The sequence below is a fragment of the Sphaerodactylus townsendi genome, linkage group LG08, assembly GCF_021028975.2.
Source record: "Sphaerodactylus townsendi isolate TG3544 linkage group LG08, MPM_Stown_v2.3, whole genome shotgun sequence".
NCBI lineage: Eukaryota > Metazoa > Chordata > Lepidosauria > Squamata > Sphaerodactylidae > Sphaerodactylus > Sphaerodactylus townsendi.
The window spans coordinates 97,887,946-97,912,336 of NC_059432.1; the positions used below are offsets into that span (position 1 = coordinate 97,887,946).

The 24,391-nt window shown below is 45.9% G+C and overlaps 1 protein-coding gene across 4 annotated transcripts in view; it reads right to left on the reverse strand.

Moving 5' to 3' along the window:
- TNIK (TRAF2 and NCK interacting kinase) overlaps nucleotides 1–24,391 on the reverse strand; it is a 347,661-nt gene that overhangs the window by 141,001 nt on the left and 182,269 nt on the right. For all 4 annotated transcript variants that reach the window (XM_048504900.1, XM_048504901.1, XM_048504899.1 and 1 more), the window contains exons 4-5: nucleotides 20,679–20,804; nucleotides 981–1,091 (exon numbers count right to left, since the gene is read on the reverse strand). In XM_048504900.1, coding sequence (XP_048360857.1) covers nucleotides 981–1,091; nucleotides 20,679–20,804 — 237 coding nt within the window. The remainder of the gene's footprint in view (nucleotides 1–980; nucleotides 1,092–20,678; nucleotides 20,805–24,391) is intronic.

Genomic DNA, 24,391 nt, shown 5'->3' on the forward strand with positions numbered 1-24,391 from the left:
TTGGCCGCACCTGGAGTATTGTGTACAATTCTGGAGGACTCACTTCTAAAAGGATGTGGGCAGAATGGAGCAGGTCTAGAGGAGAGCGACAAGGATGGTCAGGGGCCTGGAGACCAAGCCCTAGGAGGAAAGGCTGAGGGACTTGGGAATGTTCAGTTGGGAGAAGAGGGGGTTAAGGGCTCTGTTTAAGTATTTGAAGGACTGTCACTTAGAAGAAGGCAAGGGCCATTCCTGTTAGCAGCAGAGGATAGGACTCGCAATAATGGGTATAAATTCTGGGCAGAAAGGTTCCAACTGGATATTAGGAAAATATTTTTACAGTAAGAGTTGTGCAACCTTGGAATCAGCTACCTAAAGAGGTGCTGAGCTCTCCCTCACTGGCAATCTTTAAGCAGTGGCTGGATGAACACCTGTCTGGGCTGATTCTGCATTGAGCAACCATGTTGGATTTGATGGCCTATAGCCCCTTCCAACTCTAAAAGAAAAACATGCTGAGTTTGAGCCAGAGGCGGGGATGGTGCCGAAACAACAGCTGCTCTGGGCACCATCACCACCCCGCCCCACTTACCTTAGAAGAAGAAGAAGAGTTTGGATTTATATCCCCCCTTTCTCTCCTGCAGGAGACTCAAAGGGGTTTACAATCTCCTTGCCCTTCCCCCCTCACAGCAAGCTTACCCTGTGAGGTGGGTGGGACTGAGGCTGAGAAACTCAGAAGAGCTGTGAGAGAGCGGTGGGGAGGAGGTCTGCTGTGGGCAGCCCCTATGACCTGCCCCCACCAGGCTGCTCCTTCAGCTGGTGGAGCCTCTGAAGGAGCAGCCTAGTGGGGCCAAGGGGAGGGGTGTGCCCCTCCATGTGACCAGCTGGCATGTGCCCAGGGACATGAGACTCCACATGACCCCGTGAGCGCTCTGCCCTGGTTTGAGCCCCACGTGCTTCCACTGACAGGCAGAGTAACTTGTTGACTTCCTGTGGACACGTACCCGTAAAATCTCCCTGCAGATGTAGGCAATCCACTCCTCCTTCAGCGTGTTCCCTTTTGTGTTCTTGATGAGATCGGTGACAGAGCCAGCGCCACAAAACTCCATCACCTGCTTTGTAAAGGAAACAAAAGGGCAATTGTATAATAATTAAACAAGGCATCGCTTCGGGTTACAATAACCTTGCAAGAACAACGTAAGCAGTTGTCAGCATAGCTGGAAGAGAAAAAGCAAGCGTTAAATAACAGCAAATCTTTCCCCCTTCAGCATTCAAGTTCTTCTTGCCTTGGGAGGAGGACAAGACCCAGGGACGGAGCCAGGGGAGGTCTTTATTAACAGGAGCCAGAGTAGACCAAAATTATTGTTATTTATATAATTTCTGCTACAAATTACAGTACAAACATTTTGCGGTCCTTGTCGCATTCATCGCTTCCAACATCCTCAGGGGGTGGACCATAAATATTCCCATTTAACAGATCAGGGAGCCGAAACTGAATGAGCGCGAGGCTGAAGAACCCCAACAAAGCCAGTGGCTCAAAGGCTCTTGGCTTTTAAAAAAAAATTCTATTAAAGCTGCAGAAAAACAGGCCGGGTTCAAAAGGTGTTCCCATGCAGCCCCGTGGACGCGCCAGCCTGAAGAGCGCTTGAAAATTGGCAAAGGGGGCAGAGGTGGGATCCAGCAGGTTCTCACAGGTTCCCGAGAGTAGGTTACTAATTATTTGTGTGTGCTGAGAGGGGGTTACTAATTGGTGATTTTGCACCCATGATTTTTTTTGCTTTAGTTAAGTCCTCCTCTCAGCAGTAAGCCCACTGGGAGCAGAAGCTTGATCCTAGCAGGAGGGGTGCACCCGGTGTGCAGTGGCACCCTAAGCTTTCTGGGTGCATTCGTTTTCCGCCCAAGATTTGACCAAGCAGCAGCTGCATCATTGCCACAGCCCGCCCATGAATACCCTGCCCCCGGAATGCTGGGACCCATGCCCACGTCGTGCCCGCCCAGTACCATTGGGCTTGTGGCTCGCCACAGTTTGAATCCCACCACCATGGGAACCTGTTACTAAAATTTTTGGATCCCACCACTGAAAGGGGGAGAATGTAACATAACTAGGAAGCAAATCAATGTGAAAGAGGTAGGGTATTCTAGTGGGGGACTTGGTTTCAAATCCTCACACTGCAAGGAAGTCTGTTAAAAATGGGGTTTTGTTGTGGAGCATTACACAGCATGAGTTGGGTGGGTAGGAAAAGAAACTATATGAAGGAGTGGCTATATCGGGGTGGGGAACATCCAGCCCGTGGGCCGTATAAGGCCTGTGAAATCATCTGGTCCAGCCCCGCTCCAACTCCCGTTCAGATTGCCCCTCACCGTGGTGCGGGGGCTCATTTCCACACCAGCCCGGTCTGGCTACAGCCACAAGACTCAGGCAGGCAATCAGCGCTGCTGCCCGTGCCCTGCCCCACTGCTGCCCATCCTTCCCACAACCGGCTGCCACCACTGGGCTGCTCAGACAATTAAGGCAGGTGCGGGAGGGGACTGGTGCACATTGGAGCAGCTGCCCGCTGCGCCACTGGGTCTTAAAAAGTCTCTAGGCACCCCCGGCAACCCAGTGCCCTACTGGCTGCACTGCCCTAGGGCAAGGACAGCAGGAGAGGTGGGAATCAGGAGAGGACCAAGGCAGGGCCAAGTCAAAAAAAGCCAGAGGGGGAGAGAAGGAAGCCAGAAACCAGGTGGGGGGGAGGAGGGAGGGAGGGAGGGAGGGAGGGAGAGAGAGAGAGAATGAGAATGCATCGGACGGGACTTGAAATCCAATAAATCTAGGACCTTTTTTCAAAGCAACATAAATTTATATTAAGTGAATCATAATAATAACATAAATTCTGAGGGACAAGCAAGGAACATCCATTACAGGATAGATGGACCAAAGAGAAGCAGTTCCTGCCATCACATTAGGGGTGAGTTAATTGAATGTTTGACCAAATATAGCAGATTAATTTTTCAGTTGATCACTCTGTATGGCCCGCGAATGATGTTATAAATGTCCAAATGGCCCTGGGTGGAAAAAAGGTCCCGTCCCCCCACCCCCCAAGGCTATATTATTGGGATGGGCTGTGGCTCAGTGGTAAAGCATCTATACAGCATACAGAAGGTCCCTGGCTCAATTCTCAGCATCTGCAGTTTTTTAAAAGGTCAGGTGACAAGTGACAATCAATACCTGCTGCTACTCAGCATGGACAATACTGAGCTTGATGGACCAAGAGTCTGACTTAGAATAAAGTAATGTGGAGTATAAAAACTGGGCTACTAGGGGTGCAGTAAGTCAGATGCCCGCAGCTCCGATGGGTATTGCGTTGGTATGCTAATTAAGCACCCATAGCCACTTTGCATGGGTGACAACCCAGTTCACACGGGATGCAGTGCCGGGACCTTCCTGGTCCCTCTGGTCTTCCTGAGGCACTGAACTTGGCTCCTCCTCTAGGGATTCTGAGTCATAATTAAGAGTGGACTAGAGAGGTCACAGCAGTTCCTTGGAGGAAAAGCCAATCGAAACATAATAAACTATGTAAGAGAGTCAAAAGCATCACTTGTATGGGTCAGCTGGATGACGTGGTTATTGTATTGCCACTGATGATGGTGGAAGAAAACCATGTAGGTGGGTGGTGGGTGGGAATTGATGTGTCCAAGTTACTGACACGATATGAAATGGGGACTTTGTGGAATTACTCTCGGGCAACATGGTGCATCAGTACCACAGGTGAGCTCTTTTGCCTAATCAGCATCATGTGTCTTTATTTCATTAAACTTTACCAAGTGGTAAGAAAGGTGACCTGCAGAGGGGAAGAACAACTGCAGATACATTAAAGCCATCCTATTCTTGTTTTGCCATCACGTTCGTTAATTGTTTCTTGAGCTGCTGGGAAAAAGTGACACTCCTTAAAGGAGATGCCACAGAAATGGGGGTTGCTCAGTTGAAACTGATTGTTTTAAAGGTTTCCCTACACATGCAAGGAACGAACCTTGTCAAGGATGCACCGTCTCTTTCCTTCCGGTTCAAATGTTTAAAATTGAGTCTAAATGCCCAGCACAGGCGGAGTGCTCATGGGGACATGTGGGGTCGCACACCAGCTGGTCATGTGGTGGATGGAGAATCGCCCCCACACCCCTCCTCTCAGCCCCGCCCCACCGCTCCTTCAGCCGGCAGAGCCTCCACTGGCCGAAGGACCAACCTGGTTGGGTGGCTGCAGGGCGCCCCCTCCCCCGACAGGCTGCTCTGCCGGCTGAAAGAACAGCTTGCAGCAGGCTCCTGTCGGCTAAGGTAAGTGGAGCCGCAGGTGGGGAGCATGCGCGAGGGGCCTATCAGAACAAGGTGTTGCCCGGGCACCATTCCCCCACTCCTGATGCAGAAAGGAATGTACCCACCGCTTTTGCAAAAAGAATCTAAATCAACTAGAGAACCAAACGAGTGCCACTTGCATTTGAGCTTGCCAGATTCTCTCACACAGCATGGTACGCTTTCATGGGACGGTGTGGGGGGACTCTGCAATACAGTCTTCTTCACGGTATCTGAATTCGGGATACTCCGCAGATTTTGTGCCCACCTCTAAATGGATACCCTATTTCACAAGAAACATTTCAGTCTAGGAGTGATTATTTAGGACAAGAAGCCTTAAAGTACTTAAAATCGGAACCGACAAAGAAAGAATTGCGACTTCTGGACAAATTGCAACAGATGGTTGGATTAAGGACCATCAACGGTACATAATGTAGGCTTTTTTTTTTAATTTATTGTGGAGTTTACAAATTTAAAATCTATAATAGTAAAGTTGACAGAAAAAAAATACGAATAATGACTGCGTAATCAAGCTGTCCATAAGTTCTCCTTTTCTTCAATAGAGAATTCACAATAAAAAAAGAAAAAGAAGGTACAAAGACCTTTACTATGCGATGTTATTGTTTCCAGTTATCTTCTCATTATTAGTAGTAAAGAAAGGATTTTACAAACAATGATTAAATAATCGACTTCGCGTATTTCTTCCCCACACAAATCGTTAGGGTGGGAGATTCTTATGTAGCTACTGTCCAGAGTTAAAGGCTTATCTCTTTCACAGAGTGCACTAATACTCCCTCCTACTTCGATTACCCTCTGTAGATTCCTTTAGGACTTCCCCAACAGCATTGCATTATGGATTAATATATCAACTCCCCAAACCACTCATGGTTATCTTTTAAAAAAATTGTTCAATCTACTGTATTATTACTGTTGTCTAACATTTAAACCAGTTATCTGTTTTAGTTATTTCCATTCTATTCTAGTTCTAAAGTATCTATTGCTTTACATCTATAAAAGGAGAGAAAGAGTTTAATTTAGTATTTCAGTTTCATGTATTTGTATTGCTAATATGCGTTTATTAATTAGGATTTTATGATAATATATTTGTGTTATTCCTGTTAGTTTTAAAGGTTGATTGATTGTGTTTCCATTTTTGAGGTTGGCGTATTCTGCTCCAGTTTAATTGACTTTGGTTATATCTCCCTGACAGATATATCTAAACCAAAGGTGTCCACTTTTAACATATTCTTCAGAGTCTTTGTTCTTTGGTTGGTTTGATAGATGTATCATTACATAATGTGACATTTTATCTTCCCATTCTTCTAACGTTGGTATATAATCTAGTTTTTTCCCAATGGTGCTGCCAGTAAGACGAGCTGCTGCAATTCATGGCCAATGTAAACACCTGTTTATGTTCTTTCCAGACATTTTGTTTCTTTAGTTCAGGGTCCCCAACAGGTAAATTAAAGGTATCTTCTTAAATTGAATTTTAGATTTTTACATTGGTATTGCCTTTACTGAGTAGCGCGCCTCATTGTTGGTACGCCAATGTAGGCAATAGGATACCACCGGATAGAACATAACCTTGAATACGTCGAGTATTTAATATAATAAAGGAAATAAATTCTGTCTGAGAAAGATAGAACATGTAATGCCTGGGCATAGCGTAACAGTTCTTAGGTTCATTTCCCTTTCCATTTCTTTTTGCAGACAGAAAGACCATTTTAAACATTATATGGAGCGACATGACCTTTACGGTGCCAGAGGCAAGTTGCTGCCACTCGAACCGGTAAAATTTTATATCCAGGTTGTTGGGGGCGGATTATTTACCGTAATCCTACGGTAGGTCCCGGCCCAATGGACAGCCCATGGAATCGCCTCAATGTAAAGAACTGTTACGTTGGCAAAACAGCCATTGGCTCATTACCTTTGGGGCGCAGGGTGTCAACTCGGCAGCCTCAGATGTTATGGACCACAGTTCCCATCATCACCCATGGCATATGCGGCGGGGATGATGAGCAATCCTATCGGTGCCAGTTCTTTAATGTTAAAGGTTTTACGATGGGGTCAGCACAGTGTTTTGAATGGACCTGTGTGAATCAGACTTGCAAAAGGTACTGACCCAATTAATCCATAGTTCCTTGATGCAATTACAATGTACAATGCCAAGCCAATATGGTGCAATGGCTAGAAGGTAAGATGAGAACAGACGAGACCCAGGCTCAAATTCCTGACTATGGCCTTGCAGCTTACTAGATGTCCTTAAGCCAACCACACACACCTAGCCTACCTCACAGAGTTGTACTGACAGTAAAATGGAGAACAGAAGGAAGTATAGCACACAGGCTGTGACTGGTCCCCCCAAGAGTCAGGTCTTAGTCTGCAGGAGGTCTTTGGGCAGATCTGGCTCAGGAGCTCAGGGACTGGAGCAGGCAGTTCCTGGAGCCCAGATCCAGAAGCTTGGACTTTGGGTCTTGCAAACTGGCGGTCAGAAATGTGTCTTTCAGGCCCTGGATTTAAGTAGGCTGAAGGATGTCACTGAGTCCAGCTGGCTACCTTGGCAGGTGCTGAAGATCCCGTGAAGTGGCTCTGCACTGGCCAGGATCCTGGACTCAGCACTCAGTGCACAGCTCACGGTGGTGTTGCATGCACATCAGCTCCTTTATTCCGCTGGCCTGGATGCTGCTCCCACCAGGATTCACCTTGGACTGAATCAAAATCAGGGGGGGTCTACAGAATGGGCTTGATCATAATGGCGGCAGCTTTCATTGCAAGTTCTGGCAAGGCAGCCTCTGATGCTGAGGATGCATCATCTGTAGTGCCGGACACCACCAGTACCTCTGGTCTCCTGAGATACTGTGAACGGCTCCTCTCACAAGGTTAGTCATAATTAAAGTGGATAGAAGTCACAGAAATTCCTTGGAGGAAAAGCCAATCGAAACATAATAAGCTATCTAGAGAGTCAAAAGCATCACTTGTATGGGTCAGCTAGATGACATGGTTATTGTATTGCCACTGATGAGGGTGGAAGAAAACCATGTAGGTAGGTGGTGGGTGGGAATTGATGTGTCCAAGTCACTGACAGGACATGAAACGGGTCTTTGTGGAATTACTCGCGGGCAACGTCGTGCATCATTTTCTAAAACGGGGCCTTGAAACCAGGTTTTATAGCGACGTTACTTTCAAATATTAAGCTCACGATATATCCAGACAATCCGGCTCTTCCGCCGACCAGCCCATGAAGGGGCGATAGCCCAGCTGGCTGATGTGGGCTTCAAATCTCCGAAGCCATGAGACACGAAAAAGTCTTATAAACCTGCCTAACCATGTAAAACCTGCTTTCGGAAAACTGCATTCAATCTTATTGGCAAATGACCCAGTGTCTGGCCTGAACAAATGGATTTCTGGAGCTTGAAAGCATAAATTGCCAATTTATTGATGCCACTTAATAAACAAGGCGGCATTGAGGACCGGTTTTGATTGGTCTGAAGCCACTCTATGTTGTGATAACCTTTCACTAGAATTGCGCTGGGGCAGAGCATGTCTCCCTTTACCGCCATGGTTCATGAATTAAAGGGGCGAATGGCAAAAGCTTGTTATGACACGGTAGCGATCGCTGGAAATATTGAAGGATGGAACTCCCATCATTAACAGTATCCAGGTCATCCAATTAACTGGGCACCCAAGCCCGTCATACCTACGGATGGATTTCATGCGGTTTCTGGCGTCTAAAATCTGCGAACGCAATTTGCCGCTGAAGCACTCATTCCACCCAGTGTAAAATCCTCGTCAACGAAACCGAAATTCAGCAAGAAGTAGAGTAAGCCGAGGGGCTGATTCACACGGCATCGCGGTGATTCAGCAGACTGACTAATGGGGCAGGCGGCCTACAGATTTATCACTGACAGCTAATTGGAATCTTGGCGGAAAAGGGGCAGAGGCGTTTCAGGTTTTACTGTAGGGCTATCTGCCAAGGAGGGTAATCAATGGCTGTGGCATGAATTTATTGAGCAAAAAAGGTTTCAAATATTAATCACGTCCGGACAATGTTCCTGATTGCACCAATTCTTTGGTATTCAGTTCATCGCCGATGAATTGCCTTCACAGCCTCTTAGTAATGCCCGGGGCCCATAGGTCCTTTGCCGTCTGAACGGTGCGTTTTCCGTACCGGTGTTCTGCAACAGTGAATATACTCCACCGGGCGGTCGATTTCTTGTCACCGTTTATTCAACGGAGCGGTCAGACCTTCATTTGGGTTCTGAGGACAAGTCTTGGTTGATTCTGATGTCGAAGGGCATGTCTTCCTGAGATTCTGGGCTGATTCTGTGGCGGATAGATGAAGTTGTATGAGTTAGGCGCGCAAGACTGCCCTTTCTGATCCGAATGAGCAGCAGATTTGTAAAAGGATTTTTTTGTGTTAATTCAGAGCACAATGGTGCAATCCCTATTGCGACAAAGCCATAACACTTGATATCGGGCTCTAATTTCTTTTTGCTGTTGCTTTTCTTTCTGTTTTGATTCTTCGCCACGCTGGAGTTGCTCCGGTGGGATCTTCAAACTATCTGGAACACTTCTGAAGAGCGGCTGTTGTTTCTCCTTTTCAACGGTGGGGTACTTTTCCTTTTCTTTACCCATTCTAGATGTGTGCTTTAACTTGCCTCAGCAATCCAAAGGCATCCTAATGCGCCGGATATAGCAGATGGTTTTATCCTGCTTATTTGAATCATGGATTAATTATAAATTACTATGGCTGCAATTTTAAATCAGAATGTTTTAAAAATAACCAAAAAAAGCAGAAAAAATAATAACGATATTGTATTGTCAAAGGCTTTCATGGCGGAATCATGGTGCTGTTTTCAGGCTGTATTCGCCATTCTCTCTGGCGTTTATGCCATCTGGCCGTTTGGCATCTTCGGTCTCTGCAGAGGTGCCCATTCCCTAGAAAAATCTTACAGCCCGGAAACCACACAGCACCCCAATTGTATTGTTGAAGGCTTTCATGGCTAGGTTAAACTGGTTGCGGTGGGTTTTCCGGGCTGTTTGGCTGTGGTCTGGTGGATCTCAATCAATCAAATTCATGTTTATTAGCCATGGGCCATACACAAATGTATAAGACTTCAACCCTAGCCCAGCTCCCAAGAGTTTACATAAAAATTAAAACTCAACATGAGATTTATACAAAGCATTAAAATCCAAAAAAGAGGCTATTATATAAAGCTTGAAAAATACAAATAGAATAATTGTATGGCATTGAAATACAACAACAAAATAATAATATTTAATTATATAATTAAAACAAAGTCAAGTTGAAACTATGAGGGGATTTGGCCACCTATGTTACAACTTAGCTTTTAAAGTTGGAGCTTCGGTTAAGTTTTCTCTAATTTTTGCTGCTAGAAACATAAAAAGTCGCTACTCTTTAGTTGTGGGGCAACCTCTTGTGGAAAAATAATTCAGCCATAAGAAAACAAGCCTTCTCCTCCACATTGCCTGTCAGGCCTATCAGGATGTCATTGATATATTTGGTACGGATAACAGCATAAAAAGGGCAGTAGAGTGTGAAATGTAATCCTCACACTGCTTTAGTCTACATCTGCAAACTCGTAACTCTCTTGGTGTTCTGGCGTCTGGTGGATCTTGTTCCTAACGTTTCACCTGCATCTGTGGCTGGCATCTTCAGAGGTATATCACAGAGGGAAGTCTGTTACACACTGTGTCAGTGAGAAGAGAATGTTTAGTGGGGTGTATATTGTCCGTGTCCCAGGGTGGGGAACCAATCAACCACAATCAACCACATCTTTGCATAACAAGTTGCACCCAAACACTTACTGATTGGTTCCCCACCCTGGGACATGGACAATATATACCCCACTAAACATTCCCTTCTCATTGACACAGTGTGTAACAGACTTCCCTCTGTGATAGATACACCTCTGAAGATGCCAGCCACAGATGCAGGCAAAACATTAGGAACAAGATCCTCCAGACCACGGCCACACAGCCTGGAAAACCCACCACAACCAATAGCGGTATTGTTTAAAATGGTCAGAGGACTTTAGAGATGGCTCATAGACAGATTGAAATGAACTGTATGAAACCGCATCCCTCTATCACTTTACTTGAAAATGGGACAATGACGGGTGTAATTAGGTTTCAAAAGGTAATTTGAAAGGGGCAGCCGGGATGGGAGCCTGCTGTAAACCACCTCTCGACCCAGCCCTGCCAGGTTGCTCCTTCAGGTTGCTCTGGAACCACCACCACTGGCTACGGTAAGGGAGGGCAGGGGGACCCAGAGCAGGTGTTGCCCCGGGCGCCATTTCCCCCCGGTACGCCTCTGGCCTCAGTTTTGAGCTCATTTGGGCTTGTCCAACCACTGGTGGAGTTAGGTCTGGCTTTCTTGGGAGATCTCCTTATTCTGAGAATCTAGGCCTTGCCCTGTTTCCTGATATATGCGTTGCACTGGATTCTCACTCAGAACAGTCTTGTTCAAACCCTCATAAAACCTCAGGAAATCCTGAACAGGACATCAGCCCTCTCCCAACCATTTCTTCTGGAAATGCCTGCATACAATAAGAAAGAGGCTGTTATTTTAGGGCTGAGGAAAACAAGAGTGTTTCTGGCTTGAATTAGGTCATTTACAGATGTCTGTGTTCTCCTGCAATTAAACATGTCAGTCAGCTAGTATTCCAATAATCCCTCTTACAGGGATGGAAAAAGAAAATTCTAGAACCTTTGCTCTGTTGTGGCTCGGTGACACTTGCCATTCACTGCGTGGCTTCACCAAGGTCAGAGGCGAGTGGAGTTCAGCATCTTAGAGCAGGTACGAGGTCCTCTTCCAGCCATGCAGTGTGGGAAAATCAATGAGAAACTGCTTCCTCAATTTCAATTGGAAAGAGGGCAGGAAATCTGAGCGTTCTTTCCCAGAGTATTTCCATATTGCTCATTCCGTGCATGTATTTCCCCTGCCCCCACCCTTTCATTCTAAATCGACCAACCATTCTAAATCCAAATTGTGAAGGTTGCCATGGAAGCAATCCCTCTTTCGACAGGAAGGCGAGTGACTCTTCCCCCTCCGGGGAGCGGCTCTGTCACCAGCGTTCTGCCCCCGGCTTGCACCAGCCTGGAGCTCTGTCTGCCTGCTTGTTGCACGACACCAGGTTTTACAATCGGCAGAGGGGCAGTGAAAAAGCCGCGCTATTGTGCATGCACGGCAGCCGCTTTCTGTTAATCACTTCAATGCACCCTAGACAGCAAGGACAGATGACAAACATCCAGCCGAGTGGCACCTGTATTACCCTGTGGATGTACGCTTTGTGTTAACATATTGAAATTAAAGAAGGGCTCCACAGCTTGCAATAGCACTGCCAGCATTGTCTTTGGAATATCAATGGGGACAGAGGAAGGATGTCCACGTTTCTTTTCACGCTACTTGCAATTCAGGGCTCTTTGGCCATCAGGTTCCTAATGTCTTCATGATTAGGTCCTGGGTGTGTACTGACCCTGAGCTTATACTGATATAGTCAGCGTTGTGGTCTGTGAAACCCAGCAAGGAAGGACAAAGTGGGGCTTGGGAGGGGACTGAAGCAGACCAACAGATGGGGAGTAGCTACTGAGGCAATCTATGCCTTATGCTCAAGAGGATGAGTAGAAGAGCAACCGTGGGAATAGATGGAAGAAAATGGTTGATTCTTCCACTTCTGAAACAGTTCCTACTTTACGTGCTGTCTATACAAGCCACTGCAAAGCTTTTACTGGCAGGTTCTCCAATAGGGAGCAACTGAGGGTCAAATTAGATGTTAGCAGCAACCACAGGTCTGACCTGGGGAAGGTGGTGCCATTTAGGGAACTATTTGGCCCTTCTGAGCTGGGACCAGGCAATTTTTTTTGGGGGGAGGGGCTATTGAAACACTTGAGAAGGCACATGGGGGGTGGGACAAGATTGCTATGGAAATAAATCCTATTCACCAGATAAGAGTCTGCCACTCAGGTCGAGGAATGGGCAATCAAACTCAGATCTCCAGATTAGAGTCCACCATTCTTAACCACTACACTCTCCACCACACCTTGGTTCTATCCAAACTGAACAACTGCAAGGTGCTGCACTTGGAACTAAACTTGAAGAGCGTTCAGACGTCACAGGTATGGCAGAATACTGCAGTCAGACTGCTAGATGGGGCCAGCTAAGAGGGGTGTGTGACCCTGATATTACAGCAATCACACTGGCTACCAAGCACAATTCAAGGTGTTGGTTTTGACCTTTAAACTGTGATTTTACATTGTGGTCTTCTATTTTTTGCTCAGTTGTTGCTTTATTTATATTGTAAACTGCTGTGTTTTCTGCAAGGCAAAAAGACAGCTAATAAATTGGCTGTTGTAAGTTTTCTGGGTGGTGTGACTGTGTTCTGTTCATTTTTGCTCCTAACGTTTCACCCGCATCTGTGGCTGGCGTCTTCAGAGACATGTTTATGGTAAGATGTGTTTCTTTCCGTAACAGTCACGGAAACTGTGACTGCAGACAAAACAGTAGGAGCAAAAACTACAAGATCAAGGCCACACAGTCCAGAAAATGCCCAACAGCCAGGTGACTGGAACTGTGAAAGCCTTCGGCAATATGCAGCTAATACAAGTTTTACAGAAAGAAAAAAACAAGGCAGACCTAAAAAAAGGAGGCAGGCAGGCACACGGAGTCATGGAGAATGGATCATTTGGGTACGAAGGCCTCAGATTTTGAAGGTCTTTAAAGGTCAAAAGGAGTACTTCGAACTGAGAAACCAATGAAGTTGTTTCAGCACAGGTGTGATATGCTCCTAGCACTCAGTCCCACAAGTGGCCAACGTTTCACAAGAAATTACCCCAAAGCAGTCAGCTCTTCTCTGTAATGCCTTTTTCTGCAGCACTCCTTGTTACCAAATGACCTTATGCTCTTCTCCCATCTCTTGGCACTTGTATTCTCTGAAGCTCTCGTGTTTGACTACTAAGATAGCGAGGTGCCCTTTCTTGCTTCCACTGAATTAGCTATCCTTCGAACAAAACGTTAGGAGCTCTCTCCAGAAAGAACAAAGCATGCGCAACAGAGGCCAGCAGCACCAGGACTGGAGAAAAATCAGTAGGACGGGATGCTTTGGTTGATGGAGAGGATAACTGACTCTGGAATAGGATGAAACCAACCTGGCAGGTTATTTATGGATTCTCGTGTAGTAAAATGGAGAAGAGGTTGGTTGATTGTGGGCTTTCCGGGCTGTGTGGCCGTGGCCTGGTAGATCTTGTTCCTAACGTTTTGCCTGCAGGAACGTTTCACCTGTAGGAACAAGATCCACCGGACCACGGGAAAGCCCACAACAACCAGTTGAGTCCGGCCATGAAAGCCTTCAACAATATGGAGAGGAGATTGTTGGGAAGTGTGCCTACCCTGAGCTCATCACCCTACAACCCCCTTCCGAACATCAGAGGACGGTCTGCTTGGACACCCAAGGTCTGGTCTGATGAGGCCTGGTGCTGAATACTTCCCAGCATTACTGGATCTCAGTCACTCTTTCCCCTTTGGAGGGATCAGTTATATTTGTAGGCACATCCTGGGTTTAATGCATTGTTGAAAGCTTCCACAGCTACAATGAACATTTGTTTTGGGTTATCCGGACTGAGTCGCCAGTTCAGACAGTTCGAGCTCCTAATTTTTCACCCACAACTATGGCTGGCATCTTCAGAGCAGCAGTGGCGTAGGAGGTTAAGAGCTCGTGTATCTAATCTGGAGGAACCGGGTTTGATTCTCTGCTCTGCCGCCTGAGCTGTGGAGGCTGATCTGGGGGATTCAGATTAGCCTGTACACTCCCACACATGCCAGCTGGGTGACCTTGGGCTAGTCACAGCTTCTCGGAGCTCTCTCAGCCCCACCTACCTCACAGGGTGTTTGTTGTGAGGGGGGAAGGGCAAGGAGATTGTAAGCCCCTTTGAGTCTCCTGCAGGAGAGAAAGGGGGGATATACATCCAAACTCCTCCTCCTCCTCCTCCTCCTCCTCCTCCTCCTCCTCCTCCTCTTCTTCTTCTTCTTCTTCTTCTTCTTCTTCTTCTTCTTCTTCTTCTTCACGATGTGTTTCTCTCCACGGCACAGCGTGGGGTCTTTTGTGTAGCTGAGTATATGTTTTGTCCACCTCTGAGGTAGGAGGAGGAGGAGGTCCATTTGCAGGTGGAGTTCATTTGCAGATGCATTAATATGTGCCTGGTTGGAGTTCATTGGCAGTTGCAGTTGTATGTGTGACATATGCAAATACACCTCATCCTCCTCCCACCTTAGAGGAGGCAAAATAAATATCCAGCTACACAAAACATGCCACACTATGCCATGGAGAAAAACACATCTTACTGCAACATGCTTCTGAAAATGCCAGCCATAGATGCAGGTGAAATATTAGGAACTACAACCACCAGACCACGGCCACACAGCCAGGAAAACCCACAACATGCAATTCCTACGTTTCTTTACACATGGGATGCCTTCTTCAACTGGCCTGTTTAGCCTCACAGAATACCTTGGAGGGCATCTGCCATCCCCTATCAGAGGCGGAGCTACAAGGGGGCCGGGGTGCACCGGGCGCACACCTGAGAGGGGACAGCAAAAATTTCAGGTTTGTGTTGTTTGTATTTTTTAGTGTTTTTCAGTTTTTGGCCTGCAGGGGGTGCAGTTTTTAGGCTAGCAGCCACAAGAATTTCAGGGAGTTTTCGGGGGACTCTCCTGATGATACCACCCAAGTTAGGTGAGGTTTGGTTCAGGAGGTCCAAAGTTATGGACTCCCAAAGGGGGTGTCCCCATCCCCCCTTGTTTCCAATGGGAGCTAATAGGAGATGGGGGATACACCTTTGAGAGTCCATAGCTTTGGACCCCCTGAACCAAACTTCACCAAAACTGGCTAGTATCATCAGGAGAGCCTTCTAAAGATACTCTGAAATTTTGATGCTGCTAGGCTAAAAACTGCACCCCCTGTAGGCAAAAAAATGAAAAAACAATAAAAATACAAAAAACACACATGAACATGTGGGGGGTGGGGGCAGCAGAACTCAGATTTCGCACCAGGCTCCATTTTCCCTAGCTATGCCTATGTCCCCTATTACTCTTTGTAACCAGGCGACCCTACGGGGTATTGCAAAGTTCCCGATTCTCTCTACAAGGGATCCTATTAGTTACCCCGCTGGGCAGCAATGGCCAAATCTGGTCCTTAACGACAATTTCATCCAGATGCTGATGGCCATATCAGCCATCATCAGCCAAACTTATTTGGCCTACCGCCCCCTTCTGAACCCTGTGGAATTCCTCTACAGAAGCACTGTGGATATCAATACCAGGGGTGAAGCAAAGTTTAACATTATTAATATATTATCGTCCCCCTGACCAAAGTGCACAAGAGGATTCTGAGATGGAAAAAGAAATTAGAGAGGCCAACAAAAGCAAAAATGTCGTGGTAATGGGCGACTTAACTATCCCCACATAAACTGGAAAAATGCATGTCCAAGTCATACAGGAGAGAACATTCCTGGATATGCTAAAATGACTGTGGCTTAGAGCAGATGGTTGTAGAAACTAAATCCAGGGGAGATGTGATCCTAGGATCTAATTCTATGTGGAATCTTGCAGGACCTGGTGCAAAAGCGAAGCTCAGTGCGTTGTTGAGCCGATAGGGAACAGTTCACCTCACAATGCCGTCAGATTCAGTATCTCTGCATTACGCGAACAAGGGATAACTACTACCGTATTGGCATTTGCATTTCAGTGAAAGGCAAATTTCTCAAAGATGAGGGGGATAGTGCGCAGGAAGCCGAAAGGGAAAATCAAGAGAGTCAAAACCGTCCAAGGTGCTTGGAGGCTATTTCTAAAAACACAGTCTTAAAAGCCCAGCTGGAATGTGGGTTCCGTGAGGTTGTGGTGCTGGGCAGCGCCCAGTCCAAAAGAAAGCCGTTCATAGCACACACAAGGAGGTTGAGGTGCGTAATCATTAGGGAAAAAAGATGTCTCTTTAGAAAATGGAAGTCCAACTTAACTGATGAAGAATACTCAGAGAGAACATCACAAATGGTGGCAAAAGGAGTAGCAAGTTAGCTGTGGGCGGGAGGCAAAAAAAGGATTGCGGGAGGGAAATCCACAATGCGAACATCAAGATCTAGCAACATGGGCCAGTTCTTCAAGTACATCAATCGCTATGCAGCCAGCTAGGGAAGCTGTAGGTCCGCTAGGACGCATGAAGGAAACAAAAGGTGCGCTAAAAAGGTGACAGGGAGGATTGCAGAGAAGCTGAATCGAATTCTTTAATCTGTCTTCAATCTAAGAGGAGGTGGAGGAAAATTTCCTGCACCTGGAACCAAGCTTCTTAGGAGGTGAATCCGGGAGGAACTAGTGAAGTTAGTGGTAGATAAGGAAGAAGTCTCTGCGTTTTCATTGATAAACTAAATGCTACCAAATCCCCTGGCCCATAGGGATTGCATCTATCCAAGAGCGTTCTTTAGAAGAGCCTGCAAGCATGAAATCTCGCTGGGATGTTCTCGCACATTAATAAGGCAACTTCATCCCCTGAAATCAGGGCCATTCCATCCCTGAAGACTGGAAGATGGGCCAAATGTCACAATCCAATCTTTAAGAAAGGGTCTAGGGGACCCGGGAAATTACAGGCTGCCGCTGGGCCATTTGACATCTGTTCCTGGTAAATTAGTAGAATCTATCATTAAAGATAAAATTATTAAACATGTAGAAAAAGCAAGACTCTGCTTGAGGAAGAGTCAGCATGGCTTTTGTAGAGGCAAGTCCTGCTCTTACAAGCAAACTTACTAGAGTTCCCTTTGAGGGTGTAAACAGACATGTGGATAAGGGGGAACCCAGTGGACATTGGTTCTACTTGGATTTCCAAAAGGCTTCTTTGACATTAAAGTTCCTCACTCAGAGACGCTGTTGAGAGAAAAACTCCAGCAAATGAAGGGAATAAGAGAGGGAAGTCCTCCATGGATTAAAAACTGGTTAGTTGGAGGAACAGGAAAACAAAGAGAGGGTGTAAATGGGAAGTTCCTACAAATGTGTGAGAGAGAGATGTAGGGATGTGGTGTCCCCCCCTAAGGATCCTGCTTTTGGGGACCAGTGCTCTTTAACTTCTATTCATAAAATGACCTTTTCGGAAGTTAGGGGTGGAGTAGTGGTAGGTGGCCAAGCTTTGCAGATGATGTACCAAATTATGTAGAGGTGGTAAGCAGAACCACAAAGGATTAAGCTAAGAGCTCCAAGTAAGCCGGACCTTGATACAATTAGGTGAGTGGGCTAAGAAATGGCAAAATGCAGTTCAATCGTAGCGAGAAATGTAAAGTGACTGCACGTAGGGGCAAAAAAAATCCAAAACTTCACATACATCGGCTTACAGGGGTCAGTGCTATCAGTCACAGACCAGGAAAGGGATTTGGGCCTTAGTTGATAAGCAGTCTCCATGGGAATGTCAACTCAATGCAATGGACAGCGGTGAAAAAAAGGCAAAACCTCTATGCTGGGGATAATTAGGAAAAGGAATCTCTGAAAGGAATAAAAACTGCAAAAGATTGTGTCGTATGCTCCTTATATAAAAGCACACGTGGTGCGGCACCGCGACTTGAGAGTACTGGTAGTTCAGTTCTGAGTGCACGCTTAAGCATCTCAAAAAAAGCGCGATATCAGCGAAGAGATAGAAAAAAAGTGCAGAGAAGGGCAAACGAGGATGATTGAAGGATTGGAGCACCTTCCTTATGCGAGGGGAGAGGCTGCAGCGCTTTGGGACTCTTTAGTTTGGAGGAGGTGAGACGCCTGAGGGGATATGATTTGAAGTCTATAAAATTATGCACATGGGGTAGAGGTAAAATGTTGACAGAGAGAAATTTTTCTCTCTTTCTCACAATACTAGAACCAGGGGGCATCTAATAATATTGAAAATGCTGGGGGGAAGAATTAGGACTCAATTGGGGTAAAAGGAAAAACACTTCTTCACGCAACGTGTGGATTGGTGTTTGGAAATATGCTGCCAAGCAGGAGGTGCGTGTGATGGGCCACTTCAACCTGGATAGGCTTTAAAAAGGGCTTGGACAGATTTTATGGGAGGGAGAAGTTCAATCCTATGGCTACCAATCGCTTGGATCCTCCTTAGTATCTCTAGGATTGCTAATGCCTTAGCAGACCAGGTGCTCAGGAGCAGCAGCAGCAGAAGGCCATTGCTTTCACATCCTGCATGTGAGCTCCCAAAGGCACCTGGTGGGCCACTGCGAGTAGCAGAATGCTGGACTAGATGGACTCTGGTCTGATCCAGCAGGCTAGTTCTTATGTTCTTATGTTCTTATCTATATGCCTTCCTGAAGGACACAGACATGATTTTTTTTTTACAAAAAAGGGTCCCGACAATTTCTTTGGAAAAAGAAAAGTTCAAAAAAAATGTGCTTGAGTAGAAGTTGTGTCTTTTCGATTTTGTACGCAGCGCTCTCATCCGTATGCTCCCTAATGGCAGGATCTTCATTTCCCAATGGTGAGATCTTTACCATGGAGCTGATGGTAGGGATCAGTTAACCGGGCAAAATACATCTTCCAACCTTCTGCCCACTGCTGCCTTGAGAGTCCTGGCCACTGAGAAAACAGACCTCTGTAACAGGGGATACATTTTAAAGACCTGAACTCTGGATTTTCACTCGTCAAGGTTTCTTTTCCACTCATTCTCTTTGTGTCAGAACTGTGGCACTGTCCCTGGAATGCCAGGAGAATAATTTAGGCTAGAATTTGTCACCTGCAGCATTCAGATCTGAGCGAAACGAGTGAATGCTTTTTACAATTTTTTTTATCTCCCCCCACCCCTTTACTGGCTCCCTCTCACCAAGTTACTGAGTAATGTGAAAATTGAAAGACGCACGTCAAGCGTGATGGCAACGCAATATGTAAGAAACCAGCCTTGTTTGAAAGAGATTTTAATCTGTATTGGAAGAGCTCTGACTTTTTTTTCCTATTTCCGTATAACCTCATGGAGTGTTGATAAAGAGAATTACTCAGGCGTTATCGGCAACGAGTTTTATTCCAACAAAGACGACGGGGGGAAATAAACAAGCGTTTATCTCCGGAGCAGGGTTGATAGAATGCTCACATGTTCTAATTCAATCAGATGCCTAAAAATGGAGTGATTGAGAATGTGGGACCAAATATACTGTGCTGCTCTCGGTGATGACCGGGGGGGTGGGGGGGGGGGGGTCTCCAACTGTGGTGCAGGGTAGAGATTACAGTGTCGAGCAAGGATAGAAACAAGATCTCAGGTTCAAATACCCATTCAGCCATGAAGCTTACTGGCTGATCTGGGCTAGTCAATGTCCCCAAGCTCTTCCTAACTCGCAGAATTGCTGTGAAGACAAAAGGTGGAAGGGGAAACCATATACATGCTTTTTCTTCTGAACCCCGTGGAAAATGGGCAGGATACCTAATTTGGTTTTCTCACACAGATCCTGGACATGGCTAAAAGTCTCAACTCTCTCAGGCCTGGAAGGAAGAAAACACGTTATTTCTGCACCGGTTCTGAGGATAAACTTTACAAGAAATTCAGGACTTCAGACAAAATGGCCACCCTGTTTTTGCAAGTTCGATTACAGTCTCTAGCACAGTGTTCCTAAACTTCATTTCCTAGGCTTCACCGCTCTTCCAGAAAAAAATATATACTTAGCGCCTTCTGGAAATTAATTTTTTTTCAATCTTTTTAATAGCAATTAAAACAGAAAAGATATATATGCGTATTATCAGTTTACTAGCTGTACATCACTGGCCTCTTGGATCGCTGCTTGCATTCACCTCAGGGGCGGTGGAGCCCACTAAATCAATTGGGAATCACTGCTCTAGCAGGATTTATGCCCTGTGTCTTCCCCACTCCTGCCATCAGCAGCCAACAGTAAAGAGCAAGGATGAGGGGAAACACAGAGTACAGATATCAGAAAATGTCAAAAAACGTTGCAAAGGAATTCTAGAGGAAATAAAAGAAACCTAGCATGAGGATCCCATTTTCAGCAGCAGCTCTATACATCTTGTAAGATTTTTTTCTATTAGTATAGAATACAAATCCACCATTATACAAATTTTACTGTAACCTGAATAAAGGGCACATTCCAATTTCAAGCTGTCTCAGAAAAGAAATGTTCTCTCTCTTACAATAACGTGTGGGTGTTATAAGGTAACAGAAGAACAGAGATTTTTTTTTTTAAAAAAAATGTGCAACTGCATTTTACAAAAAGTCAAAGAAACAATCAGAACCCCCTCATGCAAGGTCACAAAAATTTGGAGTATTTTAAGGATAGAAGTAACATGTTAAACGATGGCAAATGAAAGGAAACTATGGGATGGGAGAAGGGGGAATAGGCGTACCCAGAGCTGATCATCCATTCCTGGAGGGTTCTTTTTAATGAAAGCACCATAATATGTAGCAATATTCCGATGATGAGAATATTTCTTCAGCATGTTAATTTCTTGCTTAATTTCCTCCTCTTCATCCTGGACAAAGAAGAAATATACATATAAATCTCATTTTAACCAAATTAACTTCCAGTTTATTGGCAATTATCATTTCTCTCTCTTATGACTCGGTGGTTCTCGACATATGGGTCATGACACCCATGACATACAGGTCATGAGGTTCAAACTCTTGGGCTGGGAGAGGAGGCTCTTCCCTCCCCTCCCCCTCCCCCCCCCCCGTTCCAAGCAGTGGGGAAAGAAAAAACAGGGTGGGCACTCTTGCATCCCCTCTTCCTCCCCTCCTTTGCTCCAGTGCTACTTTCACATTTGAGGGTTGCTCATTCTCAGTAACTGACTTCAAGGAGATGAAGGCCAGAGCCTATGGCCCTTGCCATCTGCTCATGTGCCCAGTCCCGGCCTGTGGTGCTGAGACAGTGGGTCTAAAACCAGAGGGGATGGTGCCTGGGGCAACATCTGCTCTAGGCACCCCCACCCCACCCCGTGCCCCCCCTTACCTTTGGAAGCTGCAGGAGCTGGCCTGCAGGGAGGCTGGGCTCGGCAGCGGGCCAGCTCCTGCCCTCCCCAACCTCCCTCGGAGGAGCAGGAGCTGGCCTGCAGTTGCAGCAAACAACTCACACCCCAGCACAGGGGGACCCACCAGGCCCTGGCCAGGTCCCTGTGTTGCAGGGACCCAGCCGGCACCCGGTGCCCCACATGGCATGCGCCCAGGGACATGGGTTACCCCATGTCCCTATTAGTGGTATGCCCTTGTCTAGAACACAAAGTATTGAAGTGGGCCCCTCTCAAAACTTTTGAGAGTCCTACCTACAGCTGCAATAATCTGACATCCCTTTATTGGTACCACACAGAGGAAATGAAAAACACCCAGAAAAGTCATGGAGCATTAGGTTTGCAGCCAAGATTTTCATAGTCCAACACAGAATTGTGTGTTTAAGTGCCATCAAGTCATTGCCAACTTATAGTGACCCTGTGAATTAATGACCTCCAAAATGTCCTATTATTAACAGCCTTGCTCAAGTCTTACAACCTGAGGGCCATTATGTGTTTCTAAACCCATGGGTTTTAACTGGCTTAAACAATTTTAATGGCCAATGTAATCCAATAGAATGAGAATGTTGGGTCTCTGCATCAGATATATTGAATGACCTTGGGCAAAACAGCATCTCAGTTATTACTCTATGAAACAGACATGCTGGGATTTTGAATCACAACGATTACAGGTGCACACTTAAACTTCTATGGCATGATTCGTAAGTTGCTTTGTTTGTGAGAGTCAAAAGCTTCACTTCCTCTGAGGAAAAGTTATGTTTTTCTCCTACTTTTTCCTCTGTCAGAACAAGTTTTTGAAACAATATTTAAAAGTGCAAAAGATGTTTACCACAAGCAGAACAGAGATAAGCGTATCAGGCACAAGCAAATAATAATAAGGATTTTATGGGGTTTTCAAGTGTTCAAATGACACCTTGAATACTAATAGGTGTTTTATGGAGGCTTTAAGCACACACTGTAACCCTCTCATAAGCTAGGTAAGCATTATTAATTCCTTATAGAGAGAGACCAAGAATGTCATTTTGAATGTGGCCACCGAGTAAGATCCGGACAGAGACTAGTTCTGAACTGGGGACTTCCTGATCCCTAGCTCTCATTCACTCAGAGGCGTATCTGGGGAAAATGTAGTCCGGGGCAAAATATGAGTTTTCTGCCCCTGCCCCCCACCCCTAGCTTCGTAAGGGTGGCTGCTCTCCCCTACCACAACCAGGTCTTGAAATCAGTGTATGGAGCCGGAGGGAAGGAGGAGGGGAATGGTGGCGATTTTCCACCTCCCATGTGACTAAATGGTCACAGCCCAGGGACATTTGACCCCATATGTCCCCTGGGCAGTATGTCCCAGCTTCACTACACCACACCCATTTTCAAACTACTTCAGACACTGAAAAAACATCATCCGATTTCCAGTTTGGGGAAATGTGTCAGACACAACAAGCCTGAACTATCAAAGACCAGTTCAATTGGGAAATGGTTTCAGCCTGGCTGGGATTCAGTCAGTTAAGACATTTTTTCTGGGGGCTAAAACCAACATAACCCTTAAAACACTAACAACGCTTACACTTGTAGCATTACTTTTTTATTTCTGCCTGATGTCTAACCTCTGTAAACCCTTCTGACCATTTCTATCCTCTCCCCTCTTCACTGGCTGTCTGCCAATTTTCTACCCCTTCAGCCTGCCAACAACTTTCTCTCATCTCTTAGTCATATCCTTTGTGTAATTCTTTTTATCTTAACCTTTCATTTCTCTCTACCTCCCCTGCCTCACTTTCTTTATGCTGTTTTGGAGATGCCTGGTATTGAACATAGAACCTTCCGAATGCCGAGCAGAAGCAGAAACAGCAGCAGAAGAGAAGAGTTTGGATTTATATCCCACCTTCCTCTCCCATAAGGAGTCTCAAAGTGGCTTACAAGCTCCTTTCCCTTCCTCTCCCCACAACAGACACCTTGTGAGATAGGTGGGCTGAGAGAGTTCAGAAGAACTGTGACTGGCCCAAGGTCACCCAGCAGGAGTGGAGGATGGGGAAACAAATCAGGTTCACCAGACTAGAGTCTGTTGCTCATGTAGAAAAGTGGGAATCAAACCCGGTTCTTCAGATTAGAATCATAGAGTTGGAGGAGACCCCAAGGGCCATCAAGTCCAACCCCCTGCAATGCAGAAACACATAATCAAAGTAGTCCTGACAGATGGCCCTCCAGCCTCTCTTTAAAAATCTCCAAAGAAGGAGACTCCACCATACTCCGAGGTAGTGCATTCCACTGTCGAACAGCCTTTATTGTCAGGAAGTTTTTTTCCCTGATATTTAGGTGGAATCTCTTTTCCTTCACCTTGAACCCATTACTCCTGGTCGTAGTCTCTGGATCCGCAGAAAACAAGCTTGCTCCCTCACCGACATGCCATCCCTTCACATATCTAAACATGGCTATCATTTCACCTCTTAACCTTCTCTTCACCAAACTGTCAGGGCACTGAAGGCCACAAATTGCTGAAAATGGAGCCCTGACATGGAAGTTGCCTCCTCATTTTCCACCAGAAACAGAATGCCAGCTGACTTCCTTTCTCCTCCTCTGCTGCTTCCTCCACGCCACCCCCCGCCCCCCCTTGAATGCCATCTGTTTGGTTCCAGCTTCACTTTTATTTTATGGACTAGAAAATGGAAAGACACCCTGGCGTTCAACTAAAAACTGCCTACCCCAGCTCTTTGGGAAACAACTGCACATCCCAGCCAGATGTCACAGCAAGTGTGGAGAGGAAGTGTTGTTTTCTTTATGAAGCATTACAGGGAGGGTCTAAACCTTGTAATCATTGAGACAGAATTTACAGAAGGCAAGCAGAGTGATTAAGAAGATTAAGGAAACGTCAGGTGGGAGCAACAAAAAGAACCAAATTAATACTGTCTTGGAAAACAACTTTCATTTATTGTCTACATGCCTTGCGAGACCCAGAATGTATAAGGGGTGATTTATACATGCAAGAATATCGCTGAGTTCGTTCCTGCCTCTAATGAATGAATTAGTTACAAAATGCATAGGATATAGGAGGGGTCCCCAACATTCTG